The 27,924-nt window shown below is 40.2% G+C and overlaps 1 protein-coding gene across 1 annotated transcript; it reads right to left on the bottom strand.

The window, feature by feature from the left end:
- Positions 1-175: 175 nt before the first annotated feature.
- Positions 176-27,924, bottom strand: SH3PX1 (sorting nexin 33-like protein SH3PX1). The gene is made up of 2 exons (XM_065227932.1): positions 27,687-27,924; positions 176-2,790 (listed from the first exon to the last, which is right to left on the bottom strand). Exon 2 carries the CDS (start codon positions 2,787-2,789, stop codon positions 1,050-1,052), a length of 1,740 nt encoding a protein of 579 aa, XP_065084004.1. The 5' UTR covers position 2,790; positions 27,687-27,924; the 3' UTR covers positions 176-1,049.

Here is a 27,924-nt window from a genome sequence, read left to right as displayed (position 1 = left end):
ATCACGGGAAACCCACGTGACTTTGTGCACTGGCCGATGGGGGAAGAGCGAGCCCCGATCATCATGTCGTTATTGCCACAAAATTCTGCAAACAGCTCACCGTTCTCGCTCATTTCGCCGAGACCATGGCGTCCCATGACACGCTCATAGTCCGTGTTGTCGGAGCCGATCTTCGCATTGAAGTCGCCAGTGTAGATCTTGATGTCACCCTTTGGAACCTTATCCACGACGGCATTCAGTTGACTGTAAAAATTCTCCTTGTCCTGTAGCTCGGCAGCATCGGTTGGCGCATAACATTGGATTATGGTAAGGTTACGAACCCGTGTTCTAAATCTGGCAACGAGTTTACACCTTGCACAAAGTTTCTTAAAAAGACTTCATCTTCAATGTTTCCATAGGTGTTCATCAAATTTAACAAGACATAAAAAAGTTATTTTTTTTATCTGAGTGTATACCCTCCTTAACCAAATTTTTAACTACTTAAATAAAGTACTTAAAAAATAAAGAAACATTCTAGAAGACAACAAAAAGCTATACTCAATCGTTTTGTCGCAAATAGCCATGTCCCACTTTTTTTGAATTCGTCCCACTGTGTGTAGGCGCCTAAATCAGTTAATTGTTTCAGTTTCAGGGTGTTAATTGAAAATACATGATACTCCACTGCTTTCATTCAAATTTGGACTGATTCAAGTCAGCAAATGGGAGCTCAATGCAAATTGCAATATGTACAGAGTAATGACAGTTTAAAGTGAGTGTGTGTTCGAAAAATGAGAAAGAAATAACCAACGCAAGTAACCTACCGGCTATGAGCAGACCAGCAAATACATTTCTTATTGTCTCGGCAGAATAAACTAGGTCCAAATAATTACAACACAACGCATATCAATATAGGTGGGTACATATTAATAATAATGCTTCCCTTTTCTCGTCTCAGGCAACTTCTATAACCTAATCGGCCTATTCCGCAATCATAACTGACAGTAATGAGCTTACATAAAGATATACCTAAACTGCAGCATAATAATAGCAATAAGGAAAAAGCAACTCACTTAGAAATGCGACTGCGCCTGCTCCAACCGACGCACAATGTTCTGGTAGAACTCGATCTGCGCTCCGATAAAGTTCCGCAATGTGTCCTTGAGGTGGGTGTCCCGCTCCTGGCGGAAGTGCGCCATCTCGGCGAGGACCGCGTAGGACATCACATCCACCCTCCGGTTGACTTCCGCCAGCTGGCTGTTCTCCATCTTCTGCTCGGCCGTTAGCTTTTCGCACTCTTTCCGCTTCTGCATGCCGTTCCGGTACTCGTTCAGACAGTCCGGATAGGTGTTCAACAGTCCCCGGTAGATGTGCAAGCGATCCGAGAAGGGAATGAAATCATGTTTCGGTTGGTCGGCGTACATCTGACCGATGCTGATGAAGATTCCGGCCGCATGGCCGACCGAGTTGGCCAAACTGATCTCGGTTTTCTGGCGACGTTCGTCGATTTCGAGAGATCGTGCCAGCTCCGATAGGCCTTCGCCAATACGCTGATAGTCCTGTTTCCATTGTCCCTGGAACTTTTTCGACTCGTCGCTGCAGATTTGGAACAGGGTCTTGACGGCGGAGTTCATCTGAGGAACGAATAGGGTGCACGCGTCCACCTGGGTTTCGACTTGCGAGGGGAGGAGCGTTTTGTCCGGTGGGAAGATTGACGCACAGAAGGTGGTTCCCACCAGGGGATCCTTCTCGGCCGAGCGTTTGCCTGTTTTCCATTTCTTCTCGTCGGTACACGTAAGGAAGTGCATCCAGACCGCGCAGGTAGACAGCACCGGATGTCGGCACATCCAATCAACGAATTCCTGCAGTTGCACACGACGATGCTCAACAAACTCTTCGTCATATCGTCCGGAAATTTGCTTATCCGGCAACGGTGGAATCGGAATCAGGCAGTACTTATTCAGCAGCCGCTCGTGAAGCCAATCGAAGTGTTTATACCGGCGCGATACTGGATGGTTGTTTAGCGAAGGCGTCAGCTGATAAGCGATGAAGCTTTTAAGGCCATTGAATTTCTTCTCTTTCTTTGGTGAATCTACTGTAACCGTGTAGCTATCGCGCATCGGTTTCCAAATGATTCCATGTTCCGTTTGCAGAATCTGCACCCGGTCGCTCTCGGACACGGCAGGTACGCTCAATCCCAGCAGATAGGCGTCGCCCGTTTTGGAGAAAATTTTGCCAGACGATGTCGTTCTTCTGGTTCCGCCAACCGTCATAATTGAAACTGTATCCCCATCATTGTTGTGCACCCCGGCAGGTGGTGCCGGCAAGTTGGCATTTGCATAGTAACTACTGTTTTGGAAATTCCCATTCTGATTATGGGCGCTTCCCGCTGCTGCTTCCGGTTTTCCTCCACCACTCGCTGGACCAATTTCCGAATACGTATCATTATCGTCGTCCCAATCATCATCCCAATCGTCCTGCTGTTCCCCCCAATCATCCGATGTCGGATCGTACCGATGTCCCCCTTGTTGTGCTTGCTGCTGCGGCTGCGGTGGTTGCTGCTGCTGCTGTGGTTGTTGCTTGACCGCCGGAATCAACGGTGGCGGTGGCATCTGCGGTGGTCCCGGATTGTTCGGCAGGACTTCCACATACGCAGCAGGGAACAAACCGCGTTGACCGCGGGAATTGGTGCCTTCCCACCATCCTTCGCCGACGTCGGTACTTGTGACCGACAGGATTTCGCCCGCCGTGATGGTGATCTCTGCCGAGTTGGGCTCCGCCGAGAAATCGTACAATACTTGCACACGCGACATTCTGCAAGTAAAAACGGAGAGAAAATTAAAATACGTTAGGGAAATCACGCTTAATTTAGAATGCTTTAAAACGTGCTAATATTTAAAGTTATGATCTGAATACGAGCAGAACAAACAACAACTCGCTTTGGCTGCATATAAACACTACGCTGATGGTAATAAAATCGTTGGTGGTATATTTTTGGTATGAGGGTGTGCAGCTCGACAGAGCAGATAAGAACCAAAACCGACAACCGACAACCGAAACAGTAGTAGGTACCGAATCCCCTTCCACTTCACAAGTGTTGCATTACCGCTCCTTCCCCGCCTTCTGCAATAAAAGCATCTACTTAACTAATACCTATAGTAACTGGATAGTGGGTAGGAATGGCATCGTAAACTGATACCGCTGGGAACTGGGAATAGGACGGCCGGCTGTCAGTGTGTTCTGATTGCAATTTTTCGGTGCTTCTTCAGAACGGAGCTGCAGACGAAACTACGTGTCAAAAAGTGGTGTATTATCGGTTTACTGGACGATGCCGATGGGGAAAGGCAATCTATCCCCCCAGCACTGTTTCATCTAGTTCATCAATTAGGAGCCAAATTACTGAGAACAACAACCAGTAACGACCACTATCAGCAGCTACGCTTTGGGGAGAGGGCAGTGCACTTTGAATGTTCCTAGTATTACGAGCGTCAAGTGAGCTACATATAAGCTATTTGTGTGGTGTACGGAGGATGGGGATGGGATCGACCACAAGTGGGCGAAAGTGTATTAGTAAAGGCTTTCGTTCTATTGAGAGTAATACGTAGTAATATCGTAGCTTTGTCGTCCCATACGGGGATACAGAGTGTATGATGTTTGAAAACGAGCTTGAAGTGTGAGAGTTGCAATTTTGGAGGTTCTTGTTGGTACCTACTACCGTAGAACCCCGTTAGTTTGAAAAGCTAAAATCGCAATTAATCGGCGGTCGTTTTGAATTTTTTTCTAACTGGTACCCCTACAGAGGTGTCCAATAGCGTTACGCACCAGTGTAGGCGAACCAGTTGAACAAAGTTGAACGCCGTTTAGTTGCGATTTTAGCTTTTCAAACTAACGAGGTTCTACGATATAAAGAAAGCGGGGAATTTATCATTGTTCACTGAAAATTTGATACATTTTATCCAAAAATTAGACCTGTCCCAATGATGAGCATCAAATTTCTTAAATAGGTACTTTTTTGTTGAATTCGTTCTATAAAATATATTGTTTTACTAATATCCCGCAATCATAACTGCTGGATATCTGTGATTTACAGAAATTTATCGAAAACTGTAAACAAATTTTACTGGCCGAAACTGTCAATGGCTGCAGCGTTGTCAGCACTAAAACATCGGAGAAAAGAAATAATTAGTGTTTTGAGTTCTTTATTCAAATATCTCAAATCTAACATGGATTTTTTTTTAATTCGCAAGATTACTTGAATGGCGGCGTTCGAAAAAAATCGATTTTTTGCTGCTAAAATGCGCCTAAAAAATCGAAAAGTTGGAATATCCGAAAAATCCTATCAAAGGTTTTAGATAATCCGTTTTTAAGTCGCGTACAGAAGAATCGAATAGTCCCGAGATCTCAGTCTCGCAAGGTAAAAAAACCAACAGCGGAAACATTAATATTTAACGCTGAAAATTTTCGAAATTAAAGCTGAAATGTTGCTTAATAACTGATGTGTTTCCGTTTGGAGAGAGATTCTTCTTTTCTAAAAAGATAAGTGTTGACTCCAGTATGTATCAAGTCCAACTGACCAACTCAGCACAGTGTTTATTTCATTTATTTATTCTCCTGAACATCACTTATCGCCTCACTTATCGTTTTCTCTCTTTCCGTTATTACCGCAAAATCTCTCAGAGGGTTTAGCTATTTGACCGATCATTACAATCCTTCCTCCTTTAGAACAAACATTAATTCATAAACAAACAAAAAACTATTTAATTTCGAACTCATGAATTTACATGAACTGATTTAACTAAATCTAACTCGTAACAGAATTCAGAATAAAGCATTTCAATAAATCGTCACTACTTTACATAATTTAATTGAATCTAAACTGCCCATAATCGCAAGTCAGTCCCATCTGTAAAAAACTGGAAATGAGAAAACGGCGTTCAAAGATTTTACAACTTTATTGAATGTTTCTAGATTTGTTTTGCTGGTTCCAGAGCAAAGGCCGGAACGTATTCCGGTGAGTATGGGTCTTCATCAGACCAGAGCTTTTCATAAACGTGCCAAACCCACCATGCGATAAATCAATTGATTATTCACATAATTCACATGATAATTCAAAAATAAGATCGATAAGAGTCATTATCAGTGACCAGCACCATGTTGGCCAAACCCGGACATGTTCCGGGTATACCCGAGGAAGTGGTAAATCCTTTTTAAATCAAAATCCATCAAGCGATACATCAAATCACATGAGAATTCAAAGCCATCCATTGGCGGTCAAACTGAGTATCGTAAGAGCTATATTGGCCACATCAGGACATGTTCCAGATACCCTAGGGGAAGTGGACAAAATCTGTCTTGAGACAAATCTCATGATGCGATGTGTTGTCTAACATTCCTAACATATTTTTTTCTAATGGGACTGACTTGCGGTTACTTTTCGGTGTGGGACAGTTTGACTTGGTATTGTTTTTCATTTTTCTTAAACAAACCACCTTTTTTCAATAGCACATCTCAAAAAACATAGAAAGATAAACTGAATAATGATGCTAACTCAAAATTGATTAAAATGCAGATGGGACTGACTTGCGATTACCGGCAGTAAACATATTCTCAATAATTTCCATACATTTTCTTAAAGTTTTGAACCTGATATTTTTCTTCTTGATTTTGTTGTAGCAAATCCCAGGACTCATTGATAATTCACTACTGTACACAATGCTACTGGTCTTGCCACTGTTCTTCCATAGTTGATTCAGCATTTTTCTTCGACCGTGTAAAGCTTCGCGTTGCAATGGGGCTACGTCTCGCTTGTTTTAATCCTCTGCTTCCAGAATCGGTATTTATTGGTACATCCGGAAATCCGAGAAACTCCTCGTCGGAATCATCGAGTTCTCTAAGCCGTTTCTTCCGCTGTATTGGCACTTGAAACGTCGTACTACTCGGCCGGTTGCCGACAATCCTTAGCTGATTCCGACGAGCGTTACAATTGTGCCTGAATTGGTGAAATCACATTTTGCTTCTCTAAAGAATCCAGATATTCAATAGCTTTTTCCCGTAATTTGAATGGCACATCATATGCTTTACGAAATATTGATCTTTCCTCTCTAAGCACAAGATCAGCTTCAAACTCCAATGCATGCTGTTGATCCAAATTTCGTTCAGTTTTTTTTGCTCAATGTGTTGATACTAATCACATTTCCAAATGTACTCCTCCAACTAGGATAAAAACTATCCAGCCAATTTCTGCCGAACAACGGAACAATACTCATCGAGCAATCAAGTATTATCAAAATTACTTGAAGCTGAACATTGTTCGCAAAAACATTGACGAAAATCTCACCAAGGATTGTCAGCTGTTGTCCATTAACGACAACTAAGCGGCTGCTGTAAATTGTAGCTTCGATGTGTTTAAAATACTTTCTGTAGGTCTCCAAGCTGATAACCGTGACTGCTGCACCACAGTCTATTTCCATAATCAGATAAATTCTTTCTACTTGTACCTCTACAAGACACGGTTTGCTAAACCGGCTGCTGGCTATCATCATACATGGACAATCATCTTCCTCCGAATCTTTTATCTGTAACCTTTTAAAATCATAGCTATCTATTTCTACCGGCGCTTCTTCTACGAATTTGACCGATTTACGATTATTTAATCTATAGCAATTACGCTTCACGTGGCCTTTCTTTTTGCAAAATTACAAATTAGTTTACGTGAAGGTTCTCATTTCTATAACTATAATGATTCGAATAACTGGTCCTCATAATAATGTCGACGATCATATCGATTACTACCGAAATGTACACGTTCACGATCCCTGCTTGTGCTCCTGCTTCTGCTGCGATATCGCCTTTCGTAACCACGCGATACAGATCTACTTCATATGTCCATACCGCTCCACTGCCTTTCATTTCCTAATCTGTATTTAACCGAATTCACCCCACTGAAAACCCGAAGTAATTGCATTTATTCTGATGTTCGAAAAAAAATAACAAAAAATACCCTTTTTTAGAGATCTTAACAGGTGCCTCTCCCCTAAAGGTCTTCAAGTCCATAAGCCATAGAAACCTCTTCAAAACCATGATAAAACCGAAAATTGGGATGACTACAATCCTGAAACTATACCTAACGATCACCTGCTGCTGAAAAGCTCTTAAATGTTGATCGATCGATTAATCAAAGAGAAATTCTGAGGAAAGCTGCAACGAAATATGGATAATAATTCCTAGAGAATCTAATTCTTAACATGGCAAAAAAATTCATTGCAGAATTTTTAGCAAGTGTGAGGATAGTGTTAAGAGAATACCTACAATAATACATTAGAATGTTGAAGAAATATCGAAAAGTTTAGGAGGATTTGGCTGGAAGTATTGGGCATTTTTTTCAATTAAACGCTGAGTAGTGTTCCTGGAGATTCTGATGAAATCCCCAAGGGAATTCTAAGGAGAGTTTGAGGAGAACTCCAAAAGATGCTCTTCAACAGCATTTTGAGAAGCATTTCAAGGAAATTCTGAGGAAAATGTACATGGAATTCCGAGGAGAAACATTTCAAGGAAATTCTGAGGAAAATGTACATGGAATTCCGAGGAGAAGTTTTCTGCAGCGAATTACAACGTTTATGAAGAAAGTTTCTAGAGATCACCGAACAGAATCATAAGATTTTTTAGGGGAATCCTCGTAATTCTGAAGACATTTTTAAATGATCCTAAGGAAATGCTTGAGAAATGTGCAAACATATCCTAAAATATATTTCAAATAAATAATTTGTTCAAGTTTTAGATTCCATACACAGAAATTTAAGATCCAAGATCAACTAAAAATGTGAAGAATCGGAGACTTCAATTGAGAACAAATTTCAAGATCCTTGTCTCAGAAAACTTTTCAAGACTAGATTCAAAATTCTACGAGAAAAATACGAAACATCGAACTTTGAATTTTTTATTTAAAAAAAATATATACTTTAAATATTCATGTTTGTGTTGCTTCTGCGTGAAGTTAACGATTTTACTTAGTTGAAGATGCTAAGTTTCAAATAACAGACTTAAAGTGGTCATTTGATACGATAGATGAGGAGATGAAAGCGCATACAAACAGACATAACTCTTAGAAGAAAATTCTTCAAAAATATCGTCAAGCGTATTTTGCATGCGCACCAGCACCATCTATCATCCACATTCCCAAGCAATGTTTTGCAACCGGAGCATCCCTCGTGCATGCAATTTTTTCACTAGTTGCTTTTCCCTCGTTCTGTCAACGCGTCAGCTGTGTTGAATAAAAACAAAACAGATGGAAATCAGTGATGTCGGTTCTACAAAATTTTCCGAAGATCTATAGAATTGATTGAATTCTGCAGAAATACGGATCCGTAGGAAAAATTCTCAGAAGCTAAGACTTTTGTTAGGGATTTGTTTTGTTTGCTTAGTTTGCTTTTTCGTTTGCTGGAAACAAGTTTTTAAACAAGGTAATGCATCACTTATTAGTGCCCTTTCTACCAGCGCTCATCACTTCAATGTGTACACAGAAGAAAAAATAATATGTATCAATCAATGATATTCATGGTGAAGTATTGAACATCAATAACTGGTAAAATTGATAGAATATTACAGCATGATTTGTTCTCGAATTCGATGTACATCGTACAACGTAATATTAGGAACGGAATGACTAAGGTGCAGCAGTTTTGTGTAATATTCAACAACTTTTTTTTTTCTGTATTCGTCAGATGTGGTGTGTCTCCAGTGGGATGCCTCGATTTTCAAGACATCTACTAACTAGACGTGAAAAAGAACTGACATCACTGATAAGTTCGAAATGTGGTGGCTTGCTCAATGCTTCAGTGGCGCCACCATGATAAATGCAAGCACACTCCCAACTAAAAGATTATTTGCGATAAATGTGATTGTGAGTGTTATGTCTCTTTGTCTGTGATGAAAGTATAGAGTTGAGAGTTCCGTTAGAGTTCTGGCAGTGTGAAAATTGTATATAGAGTAGAAAGCTAGCACGGACAACTTTGAAGGAAGGTACGAATAGGGTTGATCATCTCTCTTTACCAAACTCCCCAGTTGGAGAGGGATGGTGAGGGGTATCCCCCAGAGCCGCCGTCAACGCCAATTGTTACCTCTACTACTATATGTGCTCCTGTCATCGTCGACTTGACGATCTCGAGGAGACACGGTTAGGGGAGGTGCTGCTACTGCAATGACGTTTATATAAGGTCTGGGGCAACAGGCAGCTTGCTGGTGTTAGAAGCAATTAGAAATACATCACTTATACCAATTAGCCTTTTGACCCAAACCTTGTATAAAGGACATTGCTGCTACTGTGCCTTTCGGCCAATTACAGTATGGAGATTAAGGACGTTTAACGCACGCACACTAGCGAGTGCATCGCCGTGTAAAGTAGTTTATTTTTTTTTTCTCTGGCTAACCTAAAAAATGTATGAAATTAGATCTGTCAAAATGAGTTTGACAACGGTTTGTTATGTATTTTCCTCGGATTTTCACTAACACGCTCTCACATATCGCATCAATACAACTGGACGTGAAAATCTCTATGATTGATGGTAACCTCCCATCTATTGTGGGTATATACATGGTGATACAGCTTTGTCACTATATGGGTGGGGAGGTCGTGGGGAAGAAAAGTACGGCTTTAAAGCAAATTGTAAACAAACTCGGTCGCTGTACCATACAAAAATCCAACATGGCTGAATCAAGAATTTGAAACATTAGAGCACCTATATATAGTCACCTTGCTCCCATCTAGAGTTATGTACTTTAACTATGGGGGATACGTTTTCGCGTTCATAAAAACCGAAATTTGAAATTTTCATTGTCAATTTTTTTTCGTTATATCGAGACTCGACCATTGACCAACCGTCGTGACAGCTCAAAGAAGGTACATTCAAATTCTTTCCCCAGACGCCATATTTAAAATACGTTAAACACTACCGCCATCTAGTCATCGGATCGCGTCATATCGTGAGTCACACGTAAAATCTCGCGTAAAATTTATATTGACTAGGTTTGCGTCTCACCTTGTTTGACAGATCTGGTCGCCCATTTGACAGATCGAATCGCTCATTTGACAAATCGAGTTGCGGACAAACCAAGTTATCTTAGCAATCTCAGTAATCAAAAGTAACAAAAGTAATCTAAAAGAAACAACATAATTTTCATATTTGGGTTGTTTAGGGGTATTGAGGTAAATACTAGTAGCATAGAGATAACTCTAAGACAATTAGGTCGTGTAGAAACGTGCTCAACTTTTTGGCTCACCTCTGGTACTATCTTCGGTCCCAAGCTTGTCGAATCACCCCTCGAAACATAGGAAAAACCAATAACCCCTCATTTTATCTATCAAACTTTCATAGCGAATCAAAACAAACATAGTGTAGTAATAGAATTTCAACTAGAATAGGGTACGTTAATCGTTTGCTTGGGACCAATAGGCTACTAAAGTGGTGAGCCAATTTAAAATCGTTAGTTTCGTATTGATTGTTGCTAGTAGGGTGAAAAGTAACCTCCTTGACCACCAGAATGCACTGCTACTGCAAAAAAGGTTATGGTGCCTTGTAGCATAGAAGTAACTCTAAGACCGGAAGGTCCCGAAGAAACGTGTTCAACGTTTTGGCTCAGCTCTGGTACTCACTTCGGTCCCAAGCTAATCGATGCACCCCTCGAAACATAGGAAAATCCACACGGTCAGAAAAAATACTCAAAATTAAGTTAAAAAAAAACTCAACGTTGGGTTCTATCATTTGAGGTCCGCCGTTGAGTGAATCAGAAAAGCGGCGTTGCTTAAAATTTACTCAACTATTGAGTAATAATAAATGAACTCAAATATAAGTTTATTTTCATTGAGGTTGCTCTTATGCGCCTTTAACCATTTCATTTTCACAAGCGTTGATAGACGAGTGGTCAACACACGGGCCCAGTAATCTCAACGTCCATGGTTCGGTTCCAGTCTGCTCCGTTTTATTATGTTTTTGTCAACTTGGTCAATGTGGATTCATGATCAGGGTTACTCAAAATTGAGTTTTCTTCTTTAACTTAATTTTACCTAGCCCCACGGAAGCCACGTGATGAGTGAAAGGAACTCAATTTTGGGTACTTTTTTCTTACCGTGCAAGAACCCCTCTTTTTATCTGTCAAACTTTCATAGCGAATCAAAACAAACATAGTGTAGTACTAGAATTTCGGCTAGGATGGGGTACGTTAATCGTTTGCTGGGGACCAATAGGCTAGTCAAGTAGTGAGCCAATTTAAAATCGTTAGTTTCGAATTGATTGTTGCTTGTAGTCCGTTCATATTTAGGCAGACATGCCAAATTTCAGTGCGATACTGTTTTTAGTTTTGTTTTGACAGCTGATTGTTGTTGACGTGTTTGACATCATATTGAGTATGGATAGAAACGATTTTCGTTCTCTCATAAAACATTATTTTTTGAGAGGCAAAACAGCGAAGGAAACAAAAGAAAAATTGGATAACTATTATGGACTAGTGCTCCGTCAGACTACACCGTCAAATATTGGTTTCGAGAGTTTCGTGGTGGCCGCAACTCCACTACCGATCAAGTCCACAGCGGCAGGCCCTCCAATGTCAAAAAATACATGAAATGGTGTTGGCTGACCGGAAAGTGAAGGTGCACGAGCTAGCAGATACCGCAAGGATTAGTAAAGACTGTAAGGCGCAAAAATTGGTCGACCAAAAATCGTTTCTTGCAGTCAAAATTCATATCACAAAAATCTTCTTATTTTTCTTTTGGTAGTTCAATTCATATATTTAAAGGAAAAATGTTCGTTTATTGTATTGGAGTGCCAAATCCTAACTGCCGTGCCTTCCACTTAACCCCTTCCATTAAAATTTGCACAGTGGTCTCATCGACCTTATTCGCCGCCGAACGCCAGTTAGATTTAAACTGCTGCTCGTTTTCCATGGATTTATTATTTTTTTTTTAGATTCCGTTTGCCCAAGGCCCAATACCGTTCGATAGTGCGGAGTTCTGGGCTGTTGGGAGGGTTTTGGTCGTTGTGTACAACAACCACGTTGTTCGCATCGTACCACTCGATTGCCTTTTTCCCATAGTGGCAGCTCGCCAAGTACGGCCAGAACAGCACAGGTCTATTATGTTGCTTTAGGAATGGTAGCAGCCACTTTTCCAGGCACTCCTGGACGTAGATCTCTTGATTGATGGTTTCTTTTCATCGCACCTTGTACATTATCGTTATCTGCATTAAAAATGGAACCGAAATCCAAAATTTAATCAATTTTGGTACACTGGAACTATTTTAAATCAGTACGATTACATTAGCAAAAATCATCATCTTGGCGCCCCTTGGTGGGACTTTGTATGGGAGTGAGCTGTCAACGAATAGATTTAGTGGCAACGATTTAAATCTCGATTCAAAAATCGAGATGAATAGCTACGGAATCGATAAAAATATCGTTTTGTTCAGAAAACGAAGCTCTATCAGATGCTGTTTAAAAAATTGGTAGCGTAAAATACCCCATTTCCGGCCAATTAAGCACAACCCGCACTTAATCTTTCTTAATCTGGCGCAGTTTAGCACCAAACGGAATGTTTTTATTACTGATGACTTCCAAATGTATTTACCTTTCCGTATGTACCGTAATAGTTGATAAAGAGAAACCAATCGTTGAGATATTGTCAAAAGTCTAACACTGCTTCTTGACGCCAAACTCGGCCAACGGATTCTAAACTCGGCCTAACGCATTGAAACGCCATTTAAACGCCAATGAATTCACTTCAGCCTATCGGATGAAGATAAAAATTGATTCGGTCGGAGCGCTTCTTTTGTTTTCGGGAATAATGGGTGCAAACCTTCATATCACGCGTTCTCATTGACTTCGTTTGGTAGCTTATTAACTAAAGTATCGTATCAAACGCATAATTGACATGTTAACTCTGAAATAATGGATTTATTTAAAGTTTTCTGCTCGATAGGCCCAAAATGAGCGATTAGGCCGAAGTAGTTCTCTACCCTATATTTTTCAAAGTTAAACAACCCAATTGTATAATAATCAAAGTGTCGTGGTCGTCTGATAAGCACTGATCGGTACAAACTGTACATTTTCGAGCATAAATATTCACGGAATTACAGTTAAATGATGTTCATGATTAATTGCGAAACAGCAGGAAATGAAATTATTCATAAATTATTAACGATATTAGGGGTGTGTGGACTCTACAGAGTATTTCTCGGGTAGGCTATCTGAAGCTCCCTGGCCCCATTGCAACCCTCTAAATCCGGACCTGATCTAGTGAATACGCGTAGGGAATTTTGCTTACGAATCCACCCAATCCGTTTGTGGCCCTTCATATAATGGCAGGCTAAATTAAACTTGATTAAGTCAAACAGTGAGAACAGTCCACTCCACAGTTATCATCATCAGCAGCAATGTTTCAAGGGATTCGGTAGGCGGCGGCCACTTACATGTGACTACCGGCAGAATCAACTTCCATCGGTTGAATAAATCGCGTTTGTAGGAAACCTTTTACCGAGAGGATATTATTGCGAGACTTACTAAGCCGCAATTATTTCAAATAAATCACAACCGTTTTAACAATTAACTTCATTCTTTCGTTTGGTATGCGAATAAGCATTCGTATTAGTGCGGCGCGCTGACACATGTATTTTATTAGCAACTAATTAGCAATGTGACTCGAATGTCTGTTCGTTTGTGTGTAGTCACTGGTGCACCGTTATCGTGTGGCTAATTATGGGGATTCAGTAGAAAATCCCACTACAAACACGTCATCACTTCGCGAATTTCGACGCTTTCTAGTCGCAAAAATTATCCCGTGGATGACGTTGTTGAGTGCTGTAGCAGCAGTATAAAATTGTGGGTGAGACAAGAACGGAATAATGAGCTATCGAGTGAGTGTCATTCGAAAAATTGAAATATCGTGCGTATTTCCACCGCAAAGGGATACATCCGATATATCTCGAAATGAGCCGTCATCATCAATCACAGTGATCCAATCGAGGTCCGGTTCCGGCTGCTGCGTGCAGCATAAACGTCGGCTCGATTCCTCTAAATAAGCCATCCATGATGTGTGGTAATCAGATCATCATCATAAACATTGAATAATTGGTTTCATTAATTTAAACCGGTTATTTGTGGGAATTCGTCACCATGATTCGGGATCAGATGTGGGATCCTTTTTACATCATCCTTCAACAATGCACTGGATGACGATGCTATCAGGTTCAAGCGCAATAATGTTCTCCTTCTACAATTGGCAGTGGACATTTCAATAATAATGATGCCATAGATTTATGATGCCGATCGAGATAAATGTATGATGATTGTGACATGACAACACACAATTGGAATGCACCTGGCGTCATTTAGCGCACGAGTTGTTCAACAGCTGTTTGTTAGAATTGAATTGCTTTTCCATTTTCTTGTTTCTCGGCAAATCAATTTCGGTAATCCACTGCACCTGTCCAACTAACCGTGGGACAGAGCCGTTTAATCCAACCTTATCGGACACCAAATTTCATCGAGCCAATATCAGTTAGTAGCAACGATAGCGGTCGTTTATCCGCTTATCGTTTCACTATAACTATAGCAGTAACTTCCTTCTCCGTCAGTCATAGGACACCAACCGGCTTCGAGTAAATCTACCCCCAAGGTAATAATTTTGCAGCGAAACGGAAACGGGTGCGGGCAGCAGCGCGATATTCCAATTTTTGTACACGAAAAACTTTGGAACCCCCTTGTTTATTTCGATACCGTAAACAAGTTGAAACAAGTTGCTTAATTTTTGAACTATGCAACTTGTTCCAATACCCTTAACGGCTTCACTCTGAGTGAACGCTCAAGAATAATTGAATCGCTAATTGCGACTATCTGAATGCGAAATCGCATACATTACAACATCTTCTTGTAATTTACAAGTTCAAAATATCATGATTGAGCAACCGTGAATCCCAACTTTTTTCGTGTACAAAAATCGGTATTTGTGGCATCGCTGGCGGGCAGGAGGTGACATCACGTTGTTGCCTGCCTGTCATCGTCAGTGTTCTATTCTCTATTGTCCGAAGCAGCAGCAGCTTATTCATCCACCTACCTACCTATCCGTCATCATAGTCCGGAGCTTCGGGACGAACGGTGCTCTGATAAACTTCCACCTTTCAAGCCAGAGACCGGAGCACTGTTTTCAAACGAAACAACATTAACTAATTTATCCTTTCAGCAGCTGTACAGAGGTCCGTCACCGTTCCGTTATCGTCACCCTACATGTAGGAATGGGGGTTTGCGTTGTCGAAAAAGCATAGTCAGGGTAATAAGTGTGTGCAGTATGTCTGCCCGCGGGTGTTAGGTTGTAGTTTATCAAAACCGAAATGTGCACGCTTTTGCAGTGGAAGGTAGGTAGGATGTAGCTGGATGGAGTCGCCCTGTTAGAAATGTATTAAAATAAGATAATGGAGAGGGATTGTTGGAATTTCAATGAATTGGATAGTGCACTATTCCTTCGACAATGTGCACGTAGTCAGCGAAGTAAATGAACTAGCTGGATTTATTGAAGATCGTACCCACATATATGATGATGATGATGGTCCCACCTCTTACCCCTACAAAGGTTTGAGCTGGACGATTTATCTTTAAGATAATTAAATATGACATTTTAACCAGGTTGGCAAACAAAATCGAACTGGTTTCAGTTACAGATATAAATTCCCTCTAGAGTTTACAGTTGCTTCACAGCGATATAAATGTTGAAAAGCTCAGGCGTCCACCTCTTAGTTCGCCTTTTTGTCCACCTAAAATATTCATAAGTATTACAAGCAATCAAGAGTTAATGAACAATCAACAAAGCATCCTATTACACTAGTAACCCCGCAATCTGATGCTATCATAATTTTCAGCAATGTCAGGAATGCTCACGAACCCCCAACATTTGCCAGAAAACTTACTACTAACTCAAGGTATCTTCCAAATAAGCTTCAAAATTGCATTTTTTTTTTTATCAAATGTTAAATTCAGTCCTCTATATCCGTAATACGCGCGCGAGGCTCAAACCTTTGTAGACTACTATTTTTTTTTACTACTACTATTAAATCATATATCAAAAATCCATCATCACCATCGTGGCGAACAAAATAGTTTTTGCAGTGCTACAATAATTATTAAAAAGTCGTTATAACAGCTATCCATACAAAGTAATCCGTTAAAAATAACTTCGTCAAGATACATAATTTGTCAATTCATAAAAAAAATCACTGGATAACCGTTCAAAAGACAGTTTTAACGTGTGAAATGCAATGTCTCTTAAATTCTGCTCATGTTGTTGAACGTTTAATGTGTCTAGGCATCGAATTGAAAACATTTATTCCTTTAAAAAATAATGAATTCTGTGAAGCACAAGTCAAGAAATGTGGTGTTCTTATTTCATCCGCGTTTCTAGTATTATATCTATGATAGTCACTTCCTCTTTCAATTCGATCACACAAATATCGAGGCAGCAAACCGTTAACTACTTTAAAAATGAACACCATAGTCAAATATACAATTCTTTGCTTCACCGACAACCATTGTAAGGCGTCTAGCATCAAAGTTGAGGAAGTGAATCTATTACATCTCAAAATCAAACGCATTATTTTATTCTGCAAGCGCTGTAATCTCGATATTTGTGTTGCATTAGACAGAAATAAAATGGATGCACAGCAAAAAAATAATTTTGATATCACGTCAAAGTGGATGCACTACAATCATGTCGAAAATATGGTGTAATATTACTTGCTAAAAAGGACAAAATTATCATTAATACAATGCATGAACTGACATTACGCTGCTTTTACTGCATTTGTTTATTTATGTGGTCATAAAAATTACATGAAATTTTCGACATGATTGTAGTGCATCCACTTTGATGTGATATCAAAATTATTTTTTTGCTGTGTGGGCAAAAGTCTAGATGAGGAGAGATGATTGATTTGTATAGCTGTATTTTACTGGCAATAGTTAAATCGTTTTTCAATCGACAAAGAATTCCATACTTCTTGGCAATTTTCTTGATGACATTGTCAATGTGAGAGTTGAACTTAAGTTTGTCATCAATAATCACGCCAAGATATTTAATCTCCTGAACGCGATCAATAGTCTCATCATCAATTACAACAGAGACGTTCTCATTTAATCGATTCCGCGAAATTACCATAAATTTAGTTTTACTTGTATTCAATTTTAACTGCTTACACTTCAACCATCTACTTAGATACTGCAAATCTTCATTCAAGTGTGAGACGGCAACTTCTAAATCCTTAGCTGCAATGAATAACACAGTATCATCTGCAAAAAGGTTAATGTCGCAAAACCGTAAAACACGTCGCAAGTCATTAATATACATAATAAATAAAAGGGGCCCTAATACACTTCCCTGGGGCACTCCAAGGTTGTTCCCCACGGGACTGGAAACAGAATCATTAAAAACAGTCCGTTGAGTTCTGTCAGACAAATAGCTTTCAAACCATTTATATGCAGTACTCGTAATTCCAAAGCGCCTGATTGATCTCAACAATAAGGGCCTAGAAATTGTTTCAAAAGCGCGTTTCAGATCCAAAAAAACAGCAACAATCGTATCTTTACGCTCCAAGTTGTCTTTCCACTTTGCTAACACCAAATTCAATGCAGTTTCACAAGAATGACCTTCCCGATATCCCGATTGTTCTGGTATCAACAAAGAGTTGCTATTCAAATACTCCAACAGCTGGCCTTTAACAACAAGTTCTAAGATTTTCTCTAATGTGTGCAACATGTTGATGGGACGAAACTCTTCGGCTTTAATCGTTCCAGCAACTTTTTGAATAGGAACCACTAAGGATTCCTTCCAAATTTGTGGTACATGTCCATTCTGCAATGATTTATTAATAAGGTCCAGAAAGATGTGGCCAATGACATGAAAGCAATCTTGAATAACTCTAGCATTAACATTATCTACTCCAGCCGATTTTCCTAATGAAAAACAAATAACTCTAAGTTCATCTAATGTAATTGGGTGAAAAACTTCAAATCTGCAACTACTATTCACTGGCTGTTTTATTTCGTCAGGTTCATCGACCAATTCAATAGATTGATTAATCAATGAAACACTGTCTACGAAATAATCATTAAACTTAGATGCAATTACTTGTTCTGACTGTTCTAATGTGCCATTAAAAGTTATGGACCGCGGTTTGCAATTACTAGGTTTTAATAAAGATTTCAAAATTTTCCATAACTCTTTGCTGTTGTTTTGATGCTGATCAATCTTCCTTTGAACATATTCACAACGAGTTTTCTTTATCGATTGTGAATACTTATTACGCGCGATTGTGTACCTAGTCCAATGATTGTCATTATTAGATCTACAAAACTTTTTGTACCATTTGTCCCTTTTCCGTTTAAGACGCAAAAGATCCAAATTGTACCAGCTGTTCGAGTTTTTCAAAGAAACAAACTTTTGCTCAACTAGTTGATTGGTACACGTTTTCAAAGCGTTATTAAGAACAGCTGTAGATTCATCTAAGTTACCGGCCGCGAATGGAAAATCCAGGCTTCTCTCAACAAGATTTGAAACAGCTTGCTTCGAATATTTCCTCCAGCACTTCAATTTTACAAAATTATCGTTATCGTTAACATGGTCTAAGACATTAATCACTAAAGTCTCATGATCGGTTATTTTCAAATCAGTATCCGTAACTGAACAAATGGAATCAAAATTGGAATAAACGTGGTCAATTAAAGTTCTACTGTGCCTGGAAATACGCGTATATTCATTTACCGTTTGCTTTAAATTAAAAAACTCAGCTAAACGCTTCAAATGATTCGAATTATGGTTATCACGCCAATTAATATTAAAATCACCAGCCAATATATTTAATTTACTAGAATCAAGGAATGTCTCGAGCCAGTTCTCTAAAACTTCAACAAAACGCTGGTCACTAGAACTGGGAGAATGATACAAAACACCATAATTACCCATCTTCATGCCACGTACAACTGTAATGCCCAAGAACCAGTTGCCATCAATAACTTCGTTGGTACGAAGGTTGAATTGAACTGATTCTTTGACATAAATAGCAACACCGCCAGTGTGTCTAGAATGTGATAAACAAGCAGCAACAATATATCCCGGAATACTATACTGATCAAAAGCTTCAGTTTCTACAATATGAGTTTCAGATAATAAAACTAAAAGAGGACGTTTTTCCTCAACAATCTGACGTAATGCTACGTAGTTTGTTGACAACCCCGCAATATTCAAATATAAAAAATCGAATTGATTCACATTCCTGGAACTTGGCTGCTATTTATTGAAACGCAAGCTGCTTTTCTTCTGATCAAAAAGTCTTTTATAGAGCAAACATTCCGAGCTAAATGCGGCATGGTTGACGTCCAAGTTCATTTTTCGTTCTTTATTCATTTTCAAACAATTAATACATTTCAATACAGTTGACGTACACTCCGACGTTTTGTGTTGTTGGCTGCACCTAGAGCATCTATCACAATTTTTGCAATCCATGCTCTTGTGCCCAAATTCTCCACATTTGAAGCATCTCAACACATTAATCGCGGGAACTATCGAGCACCGATCAAACCCTACATTTACTTTTTTCGCACATAACAAACATTTATAAGTATCGACATCGACTTCAATTACAACACTAAACTTGTTATAAGTGAAGCGTGGATTTTCAAACATGTTCACTACTTTTACATCATTAATAGCGATGTCTTCATTTTGACTTTTTAAGTAGTCAATAAAGACATCGGAGGAAAACTGATAGCTCATGCCCACTATTTTCAATCTTGGCACCGAAGTGGGAACAACAGCACTATATTTTTCACCCAGATTGCTTTCAATACCATTTTTCACATCACTTACGTTTGCTCCTGTTGCACACTCAACAATAATGGAGCCATCTTTACCATTCCTAAAATTACTGATTTTGTGTGTTTTTGGATCCAACTGAGTTTTTAAAAACTTACGAGTATCTTCGCAAGGTTGTTTGGACTCTTTCGGTTTAATCACAATGACCGGACGAGTCTTACGATTATCTGGTTTGTTACTTTTACTATTACTGTTACTATTAGTTTTACTTTGACTAATACGACTATGTCTTTTTACAACATCCGCAAAACTCGCATTTTCTTGAAAAACAACATCATCATCATGATCACTATTACTAATTACTAATTTACGTTTTTTGCGTCTGGTATTTTTGTCCGATTCCGACTGAATCGTCCTAGATGAACTGCACGGATCATTCTTTACAGCTAATTGGTTTTCCGCATCAATTTTAAAAAATGAACTTTTCATATTATCCAATTTCTCACAAATCAAATTTTCAAGACCATTTACATTTATTCTAATATCTGCCATCCCGCTTTTAACCGCGATGTCCACCTGAGCAGCAATGTGATCTCGCATGCCAGTGATCGAGTCCGAGAGTTGAAAAACCTTCTTCATCTCTTCCTCTATCCTTTTGACGCGCGAGATCAGATCATTCTGCTCGTCACAACTCTGATCTGATAGACAACTATCACACTTGAACAGAATATTTGCATTATCTGCTATAAGCCTGGCCGCAGTCTTAGTGAGTGCCGCACAAGCGAAATGGAACGTTCCATTGCACGGACCTACACACGTAACTGGGAGCCCACTCATAGCAATAGACTGCTCGCATACATTACACACATCCATTCTACCAAATTAAACGCTAACACTGTTAGCAGCAGACATATACAGGGGAGGAGAACACAAAATAAAATTTTACCGCCACAGCTCACTATACAAATCAATAGCGCGCCGGGGGGAAAATACAAAATTAAACAAAAACTAGTTGCTAGGCAACCTTTCCTCTACTTATCCTGTTAGAAAAACACCACGGGCACGCGTTGGAATAATCCTTTCGCGGCACACGCCACTATTTCACACGAAATTATTAATTTATTTTCACAGCACAACTCAACAAAAACACTACTTTGTACGCCATACTACAAGTTTTTGAAGTCAATACGTTTCATAACATCTTCTAGCGCAATTCTGGAGGCAGGAAATACCATCGCCTTGTCAATCTGGTCGCCATAACTCTTCACGGACCATCACCATGTAAGCGGCATTGAAGTCGATGAATAGGCTGAGCTAGGGTTTTCATATTCACGATACTAGGAACTGCCACAAAAGTATTTTATCATACCTTGCCACAAATCAGAAAGTAGCGCTCGTTTGACAATAGCGTTCCCCTAGGGCATCCCACTCTAAACTTTACTTCGAATATTTATTAAATATTTTTAAATATCTCGTAAGTATCGCTAAGTATTTTTAAGTATTTTGTTTTTAGGTTTTATTTTCATCGTAGTAACGTTTGTTTATGACTGGTTGCTAGTGCTGTGTTTGTTGTTTTTTGCTCCATCAGTTCGATAATTTTAGTCGCGTGATCTAATCATTTTTTAGAGTATAAAATTAGTTTATTTGAAATGAAGTATGAATTCATTGTAAGAGTTAAGTATTTCAAATCTGCCTACGAAATGATATAACAAAAGTATGTTTTTCAGTGATCTAAAATGAGAAAGTACACCAAGTCTTTTTGATCCGTTTTCTCTAACATCAGAATCCTAGAAGACGATTGTGGAACCAAAGAGCTTTAAATGTGAACAGTCCCCTACAATTAAAGAACATTTAATTACTGTACAGTCAGTCTAGCCTGTTCATCATATGGAAGTGATTCATATTTGTGGAAGAATGTATGTTGTTGTTGACTGTATTTATATATTATGAAATAAAAGCTGAACACAATGAAACTGTTTATTCTCAAGACTACTAAACATTTCACAGACTAATCATAGTTTACCAAACCACCGAATCTATAAATAACAATAATTTGAAAATAGCAATTTGGTTTTTTAAACCATAAAATTAAACATGGAAAATGGAGCATTTTTGTAAAATTATCGTTCAGCTCATTAACCCATTTAATGAGCATGCCCCCAATATCGCCACATTTTTTTTATAATATGTGACGTAAAATCATTGTAACTATCCACTAGAAGCTAGTTCAAGCCTCTAAGGGAGCATCCATTAAGTACGTCACGCTCTGGGGGGGTGTTACAAATGTGTGACAAGCAATGCATTAGGTAGTGGAACAAAGTGACGAATGGGAAGGGGGAGTACATTTTCTCTAATTTTTGCGAAGAGTGCTTAATACATGCTTGCAACTCAATGGTTCCAACACTATTGGTTTTTTTTAGGGTGAAATAATAGATTTTCTTTAAACGAAATCTTTAGGACCATAATTTCCACATGGAAATGTTCAAAGTAAGCGTCTGTAAGAAAAATATCAGGTGAATTGAATGTTATGATAGTCAATTTTTATAACCGTTCTAAATTTTGTTCTGAACCGATTTTTCGAGTGAATTTGTGGGTGAAAACATCGGTGAAAACCTCCGTGAAAACTATACTTATAACAAGATAGCCATTTCCAGATCTGTATTTTGAACGATACTTTTAAACGAGCAATAGTCGAAAGGTTCCAATGGCCATCAGCATAGCTTCTTCCTGGGACTGGATCAAAGAGTCACGTACGGTCAGTGGCGTGTAGTTTATTCTATTAATATTGAAACTCACAACTGTTTGACACCGGGACTTCTGCGCCGTCTCTGAAGGGGACGTGTCTACATCCCTGACTGCTGGTCTAAGCCAGTCGGCAGTTGTTGGGGTGGACACCAAAGGCCTGTTTGGCAAATGAATTCGAAAGAGCACTAAATTACCGCAAAATCGACTTTGATGTGCTTTTCGCTTACCTGTCAGGCCTCGACTGGAATTGTGTCTACGACAGTGTGGATGTCCATGACATGGCCTCAAATTTGTGTACCATCATCCGCATTGGCAATTAGATTTCCGAAGAATGGGCGTACTCCAAGGAGGAGAGACAGGTTTTCTCTTCGTAGGAACGTTTAAGTTCAACCCAATGGTTGAACTTACCCGTTCCTAGCCTTAAGTTCAACCCAATGGTTGAACTTAAACGTTCCTACGAAGAGAAAACCTGTCTCTCCTCCTTGGAGTACGCCCATTTTTCGAAAATCTAAGAAAGAACGCAATCGGTGGCAACGTTATTTCCGGGCGCATAAATCCGTATTTGCAAAAGCTAACTTCAAACGAGCGAGCGACGGCTACAGAAAGTTGAATACTTCACTCTACAAATCACACGTTTTGAGGGTGCAGTTTGGTTTACACAGGAATCGTTTTGGGGTTTCGTAAACAGCAAGAGGAAAAGCTCATCAGTTCCGCCTAATGTGATCTATGATGGCAAAGAGTCCAATAGTGAAGAAGAAGCATGCAATTTTTTCGCGATGCATTTCGCATCCATCTTCGAACCAGTGTCATCGTCCGACGTCGAGGCCGAACTAGCTGCGTCAAATGTCGCGCTGGATGCAGTTGATTTAGACACGTTAGAAATATCATCTGCAATGATCATCGGTGCTTCAAAAAAGTTGAAGAGTTCATTTGCTCCTGGCCCGGATGGTATCCCTCCTGCTGTTTTCCGTCGCTGCGCATGCGCAGTAGCTGTGCCGCTAGCCTTAATTTTAAACCGTTCGTTTGAGCGAGGTGAATTTCCCATGAGCTGGAAACTATCCTACATGTTTCCTGTGCACAACAGTGGTGACCGACGAGATGTTAGAAACTACCGTGGGATAACCAGCCTTTCTGCCGCATCGAAGCTTCTCGAGATTGTCGTCAGTGATCAAATTCTACGCGCTACAAAAAAAACCACATTACGTCAGATCAACATGGATTTATTCCCGGTAGGTCTGTTGCTACTAACTTGCTGCATCTAACTACTACCTGTTTTTTCGGCTATGGAAGATAAAGCGCAGGTTGACGTTATCTATACGGACCTAAAGGCGGCTTTTGACAAAATTGATCATAAACTGTTGCTCTGCAAGCTATCGCGGTTGGGAACCTCAAATCGATTGGTGTCGTGGTTGCCATCGTACTTGGCTGGCAGTGTTTCATCGCCATTTTCTAGCACGTCAGGTGTCCCGCAAGGAAGTAATTTGGGACCGTTATTGTTTGTGTTATTCTTCAATGACGCTGCATCTACCCTTGGCCACAAGATCAAGCTCGTATATGCTGATGATCTGAAAATCTATGTGGCGGTACGCTGCATCGAGGACTGTTTTCACCTGCAAATGTTGCTCAACATGTTCGTTGGCGAACAAGCTTGTCATCAGCGTCGCGAAATGTCATGTGATGAACTTCTATCGGTCCAAAGATCCGTTAATTTATGAATACCACATCGATGATACTGTTCTTAGCAGAGTGGATCAAGTGACGGATCTTGGTGTCGCATTGGACTCGAAGCTTTCCTTTTATTCCCATTATGCATCGTTATTTCCAAGGCTAATCGTCAACTTGGCTTCATCTCTAAGATTGCCAAGGATTTCACGGATCCACACTGTCTAAAAGCATTGTATTGTTCACTCGTAAGGCCGATCCTAGAAAATGAGACGACTTAACCGCTTATACCCGTGGTTGAGTCTGACATAGTAGCATTTCAGCGGCAGTGTGCGGAATTTAGTAAATCTCCTGAGAGCAGCCTTCTTAGTTCTTTTCAACGAGCGAAGATCTTTCGCCATCCACAGGACGCGAGAGTCGATATGGATGATCTTTTTGGAAACGTGTTTGTAAATGACATATGCCAAGACGTGACGTTGACGTATACAGGATCTAGAATATGCTCCCAATCTAGGTTAGACAGCACATGGACAATACTGCGATGGTCAGCTCAAAGGAAGTCATATGACACAGCGTTTGGAGTGCTGATGAAATCATGGACAATATTATTTTCGATCACGATAACTAAAACAGGATGATGATGCACTTTCTTGACTAAAGGTTCGGATGCCGTGGAGCGGAAATGAGCTGTATCACGAGCACTCACAAAGCAGAGATCCAGAGTGCGGTTGTTTTCATTTAACAGGTTAGGGCCTGTTCATAAACTACGTAGACAGTTTTTTGGGATTCTTGATCCCCCCTCCCCCTGCGTAGACAATTGTCCATACAAAAAATTTCAAATTTGTATGGGCCGTGGATAATTGTCAACCCCCCCCCCCCCCTCTAAACTGTCTACGTAGTTTATGAACAGCCCCTTATTGATTTGTGACAGAATTGCGGTACTATAACTGTCCAAGAGCTGCCGGCGCCGGTGGTGTAGTGGTAAGCGGGACTGCTTTTCATCCCAATGGGTCTGGGTTCAATTCCAGCCGAGGTCGGTGGGATTTTTCTGAGGCATACAAATCTCTGGTCACGTCTTCCTTCGGAAGGGAAGTAAAGCCGTTGGTCCCGGCCCATGTGTGTTGAATAGGTGCGATATCCTACGCAGGTGTAGAAGCTGCCTTCCTGCAGATTCGATTGCCGTCAATGGATGGCAATCGATGTCCGTCGGTGACTGGCACTAGATTGCGGAACAGAGGCTGACGTTAAATAAAGGAAAACTGTTCAGGAGCTAGATGGTTCCTACGTGGAAAGATGAACGCTCGTGATTAGGACAAAAGAAACCATTATGGGTTGGAGTCCATGCAATGTCCGGTAGGTTAAAATCACCAAGCACCGATATTATTTAGGTTATGTTTTGTATGATTACAGATTCCCATCCCAAAATCGACGTCCAAGTCAGTCTGCTGGATATACTGGATTATGTTGGGGACTCCGTGCTAGTGGATTTAGAGACCTATCATATTGTGTACCTGGGCTACACCAGTAGATCAGCAGCAGAGCAAGAATTGAGGGGAATGGGTTTGTGCTGCAAAGTTGCTATCCCGGGGAGCGGCCACATGAAATTAATCTCAAATCACCCCACGACAGCAAACTTTGGGACTTATGTTCAACAAAGTCTGCTTCGGAAATTATCCAAGATGGCACTTTAAGGTAGAACTTTTTTTTTGGTTTGGCGTCGCAGCAAACAGGGAGTTCCAATTTCACGACCGATGTCGCGACCGTGCCCGAGATTTGTGCTCTAGAAAACTTAAAGTGAATGGGGCATATCAGCCATCATAGACAGCCATCTTAGGACTCTACAAGGAATCGCCTTAAATTCCGTAAATGTAAGTGATAAGCGAGGGTGGAGTTTTATCAAGGCACCCACTAATGACGCATAACTGAACTGTATGTAGCTGATCGCGATGATCCTGATAAACCTACCAAAAACATTCGACACCCTGACTACCGCTATGTAGAACCGATCGGACGAGGAGCTGACCCTGGATCTTGTCAAGGTCAAGCGGAAACCTAATTTGGCGCGATCAGAGGAAGGAATATAATCTCATGTACGAAGCCGTGAAACAGTAAGGCTCCGGTACGAATTCAGCGATGAAGGTTAGAACAGGAACAAGAAAACGCTGCAAAAGATGGAGATAAGCCATACCGTCGAGAACCGTATTTTTTTCTTGGAAATACACGAAAGTGAAGTCAAACATGTTACGCTTGCTGACGGGAAGCCTAGACTTACAATAAAATATCAATCTCAGATCAAGAAAGAACGTCTTAAACATCGACATTTTTTCGGAACCTCGAAAAACAAATGAGAATTATCTGATAAGGAGAAATTTTAAAATTTTGGAAATAAACCGATTTAATATTTTGTATTTGAGAACAAAATATTAATTTTGGAACTAGGTATGTGACACATGCTAAAAAAAAAACCACCTACAGCTGTGTGTCTGCATCATAGATAGGCAAAACAATAATTAACCTAACCAAAGCCCGTATCAAAACACCCTTGCATGACTCAGTCGAGCACTCAATTATCAGCAGACTCGAACACCTTGAAGGATGCATGCTTACATAAACTGGAAACTATGTTTGTAACACTGCTAACACAAACAACCGATCAATATTGTACTACTGTACATTGAGATTTCCAGACTTTCCAACTCAACCAATTGCCCTGTGATTGTACCTACGTGTGGACAAAATAAATTTGTTAGCGACAATCACACTTTCGCCGCACACAATGACCGCTGCTGCGTTTGCCTTCCTTCCGAGCTGTTCTAGAACAACAAACTCGAATTCAACTGAGCGAGAGTCAGCGAATAACAACAAACGACGATGCCACCAAGGTCACCACAAACATTCTTCAAGACAACAGTGCTTCTTTCTTTGTGGTCGAAAGATTGAAGCGTATTAGATAAAAGACGCAAATGAAATCCATCAACTTCTCATATCATCGACCGAGACAGAATCTCTTCCAGTCTTCCCCGAGATGGCCATAATCCGAGCGAGACTCTTTAATTAAACTGTTTATTGAATTAGCAAACACACGACAACAACGACAACTTCCTCCCCCTTTTTTTCCAAGTATAGGCGTTTCCCTTGGAACTTGCTGCAGGCAGACCTAAGACGACTGGTAATTGCCGCTGCTGCTGCTGATATGCAACAGTTTGTTAAAATCGGATCCGCATTGGGCTACTTTTTCTTCGCAGATTGTATCTATCCATTATCCGAGGACGGTGATGAAACGTATTACTAATCGAAGGTTTACAACACATTCGTTACTGCTACTGCAGCAGCAGGGCAAAATACACAGCGCATTGGATGATGCGAAGACCCCCAACGAAAGGCACGATCCAAAGCAGACTTCAATTATAATGACGTCAACTTATTTTGTAGGAAACGAGTTGAGGGTAAAAAAAAAACTTACATGTTTCAGCCGCGTCCCGTATTTGTCAGCAATTCCAGATTCTGCTGCTGGCCACGTCTCCCGTCGTTTGATGCTAGATGCGGAACTGCTGCGTTCAACACCAGGGGTCAGTTTTACATTGGCAAACCGAGAAGGGAACGTTTCACTATCACCGTAGAATAATTCCGTCGTTTTATTTTATTATCGCTGAGCAATAACTCTTCTTCCGATTGCACTCCCGATCAAGAGCACGTCCGTG

Source organism: Ochlerotatus camptorhynchus, unplaced genomic scaffold (assembly GCF_037179485.1).
Source record: "Ochlerotatus camptorhynchus isolate MF236.1 unplaced genomic scaffold, CSIRO-AGI_Acam_v1.1 ptg000277l, whole genome shotgun sequence".
In the NCBI taxonomy this organism is placed as follows: domain Eukaryota; kingdom Metazoa; phylum Arthropoda; class Insecta; order Diptera; family Culicidae; genus Ochlerotatus; species Ochlerotatus camptorhynchus.
Note: the sequence above shows the minus strand (reverse complement) of the source record. Positions and strands in the feature narration are given on the sequence as shown.

What these genes read in the sequence shown, in the direction of transcription:
- SH3PX1 (XM_065227932.1), bottom strand. Translation starts at nt 2,789, where the DNA reads ATGTCGCGTGTGCAAGTATTGTACGATTTCTCGGCGGAGCCCAACTCG.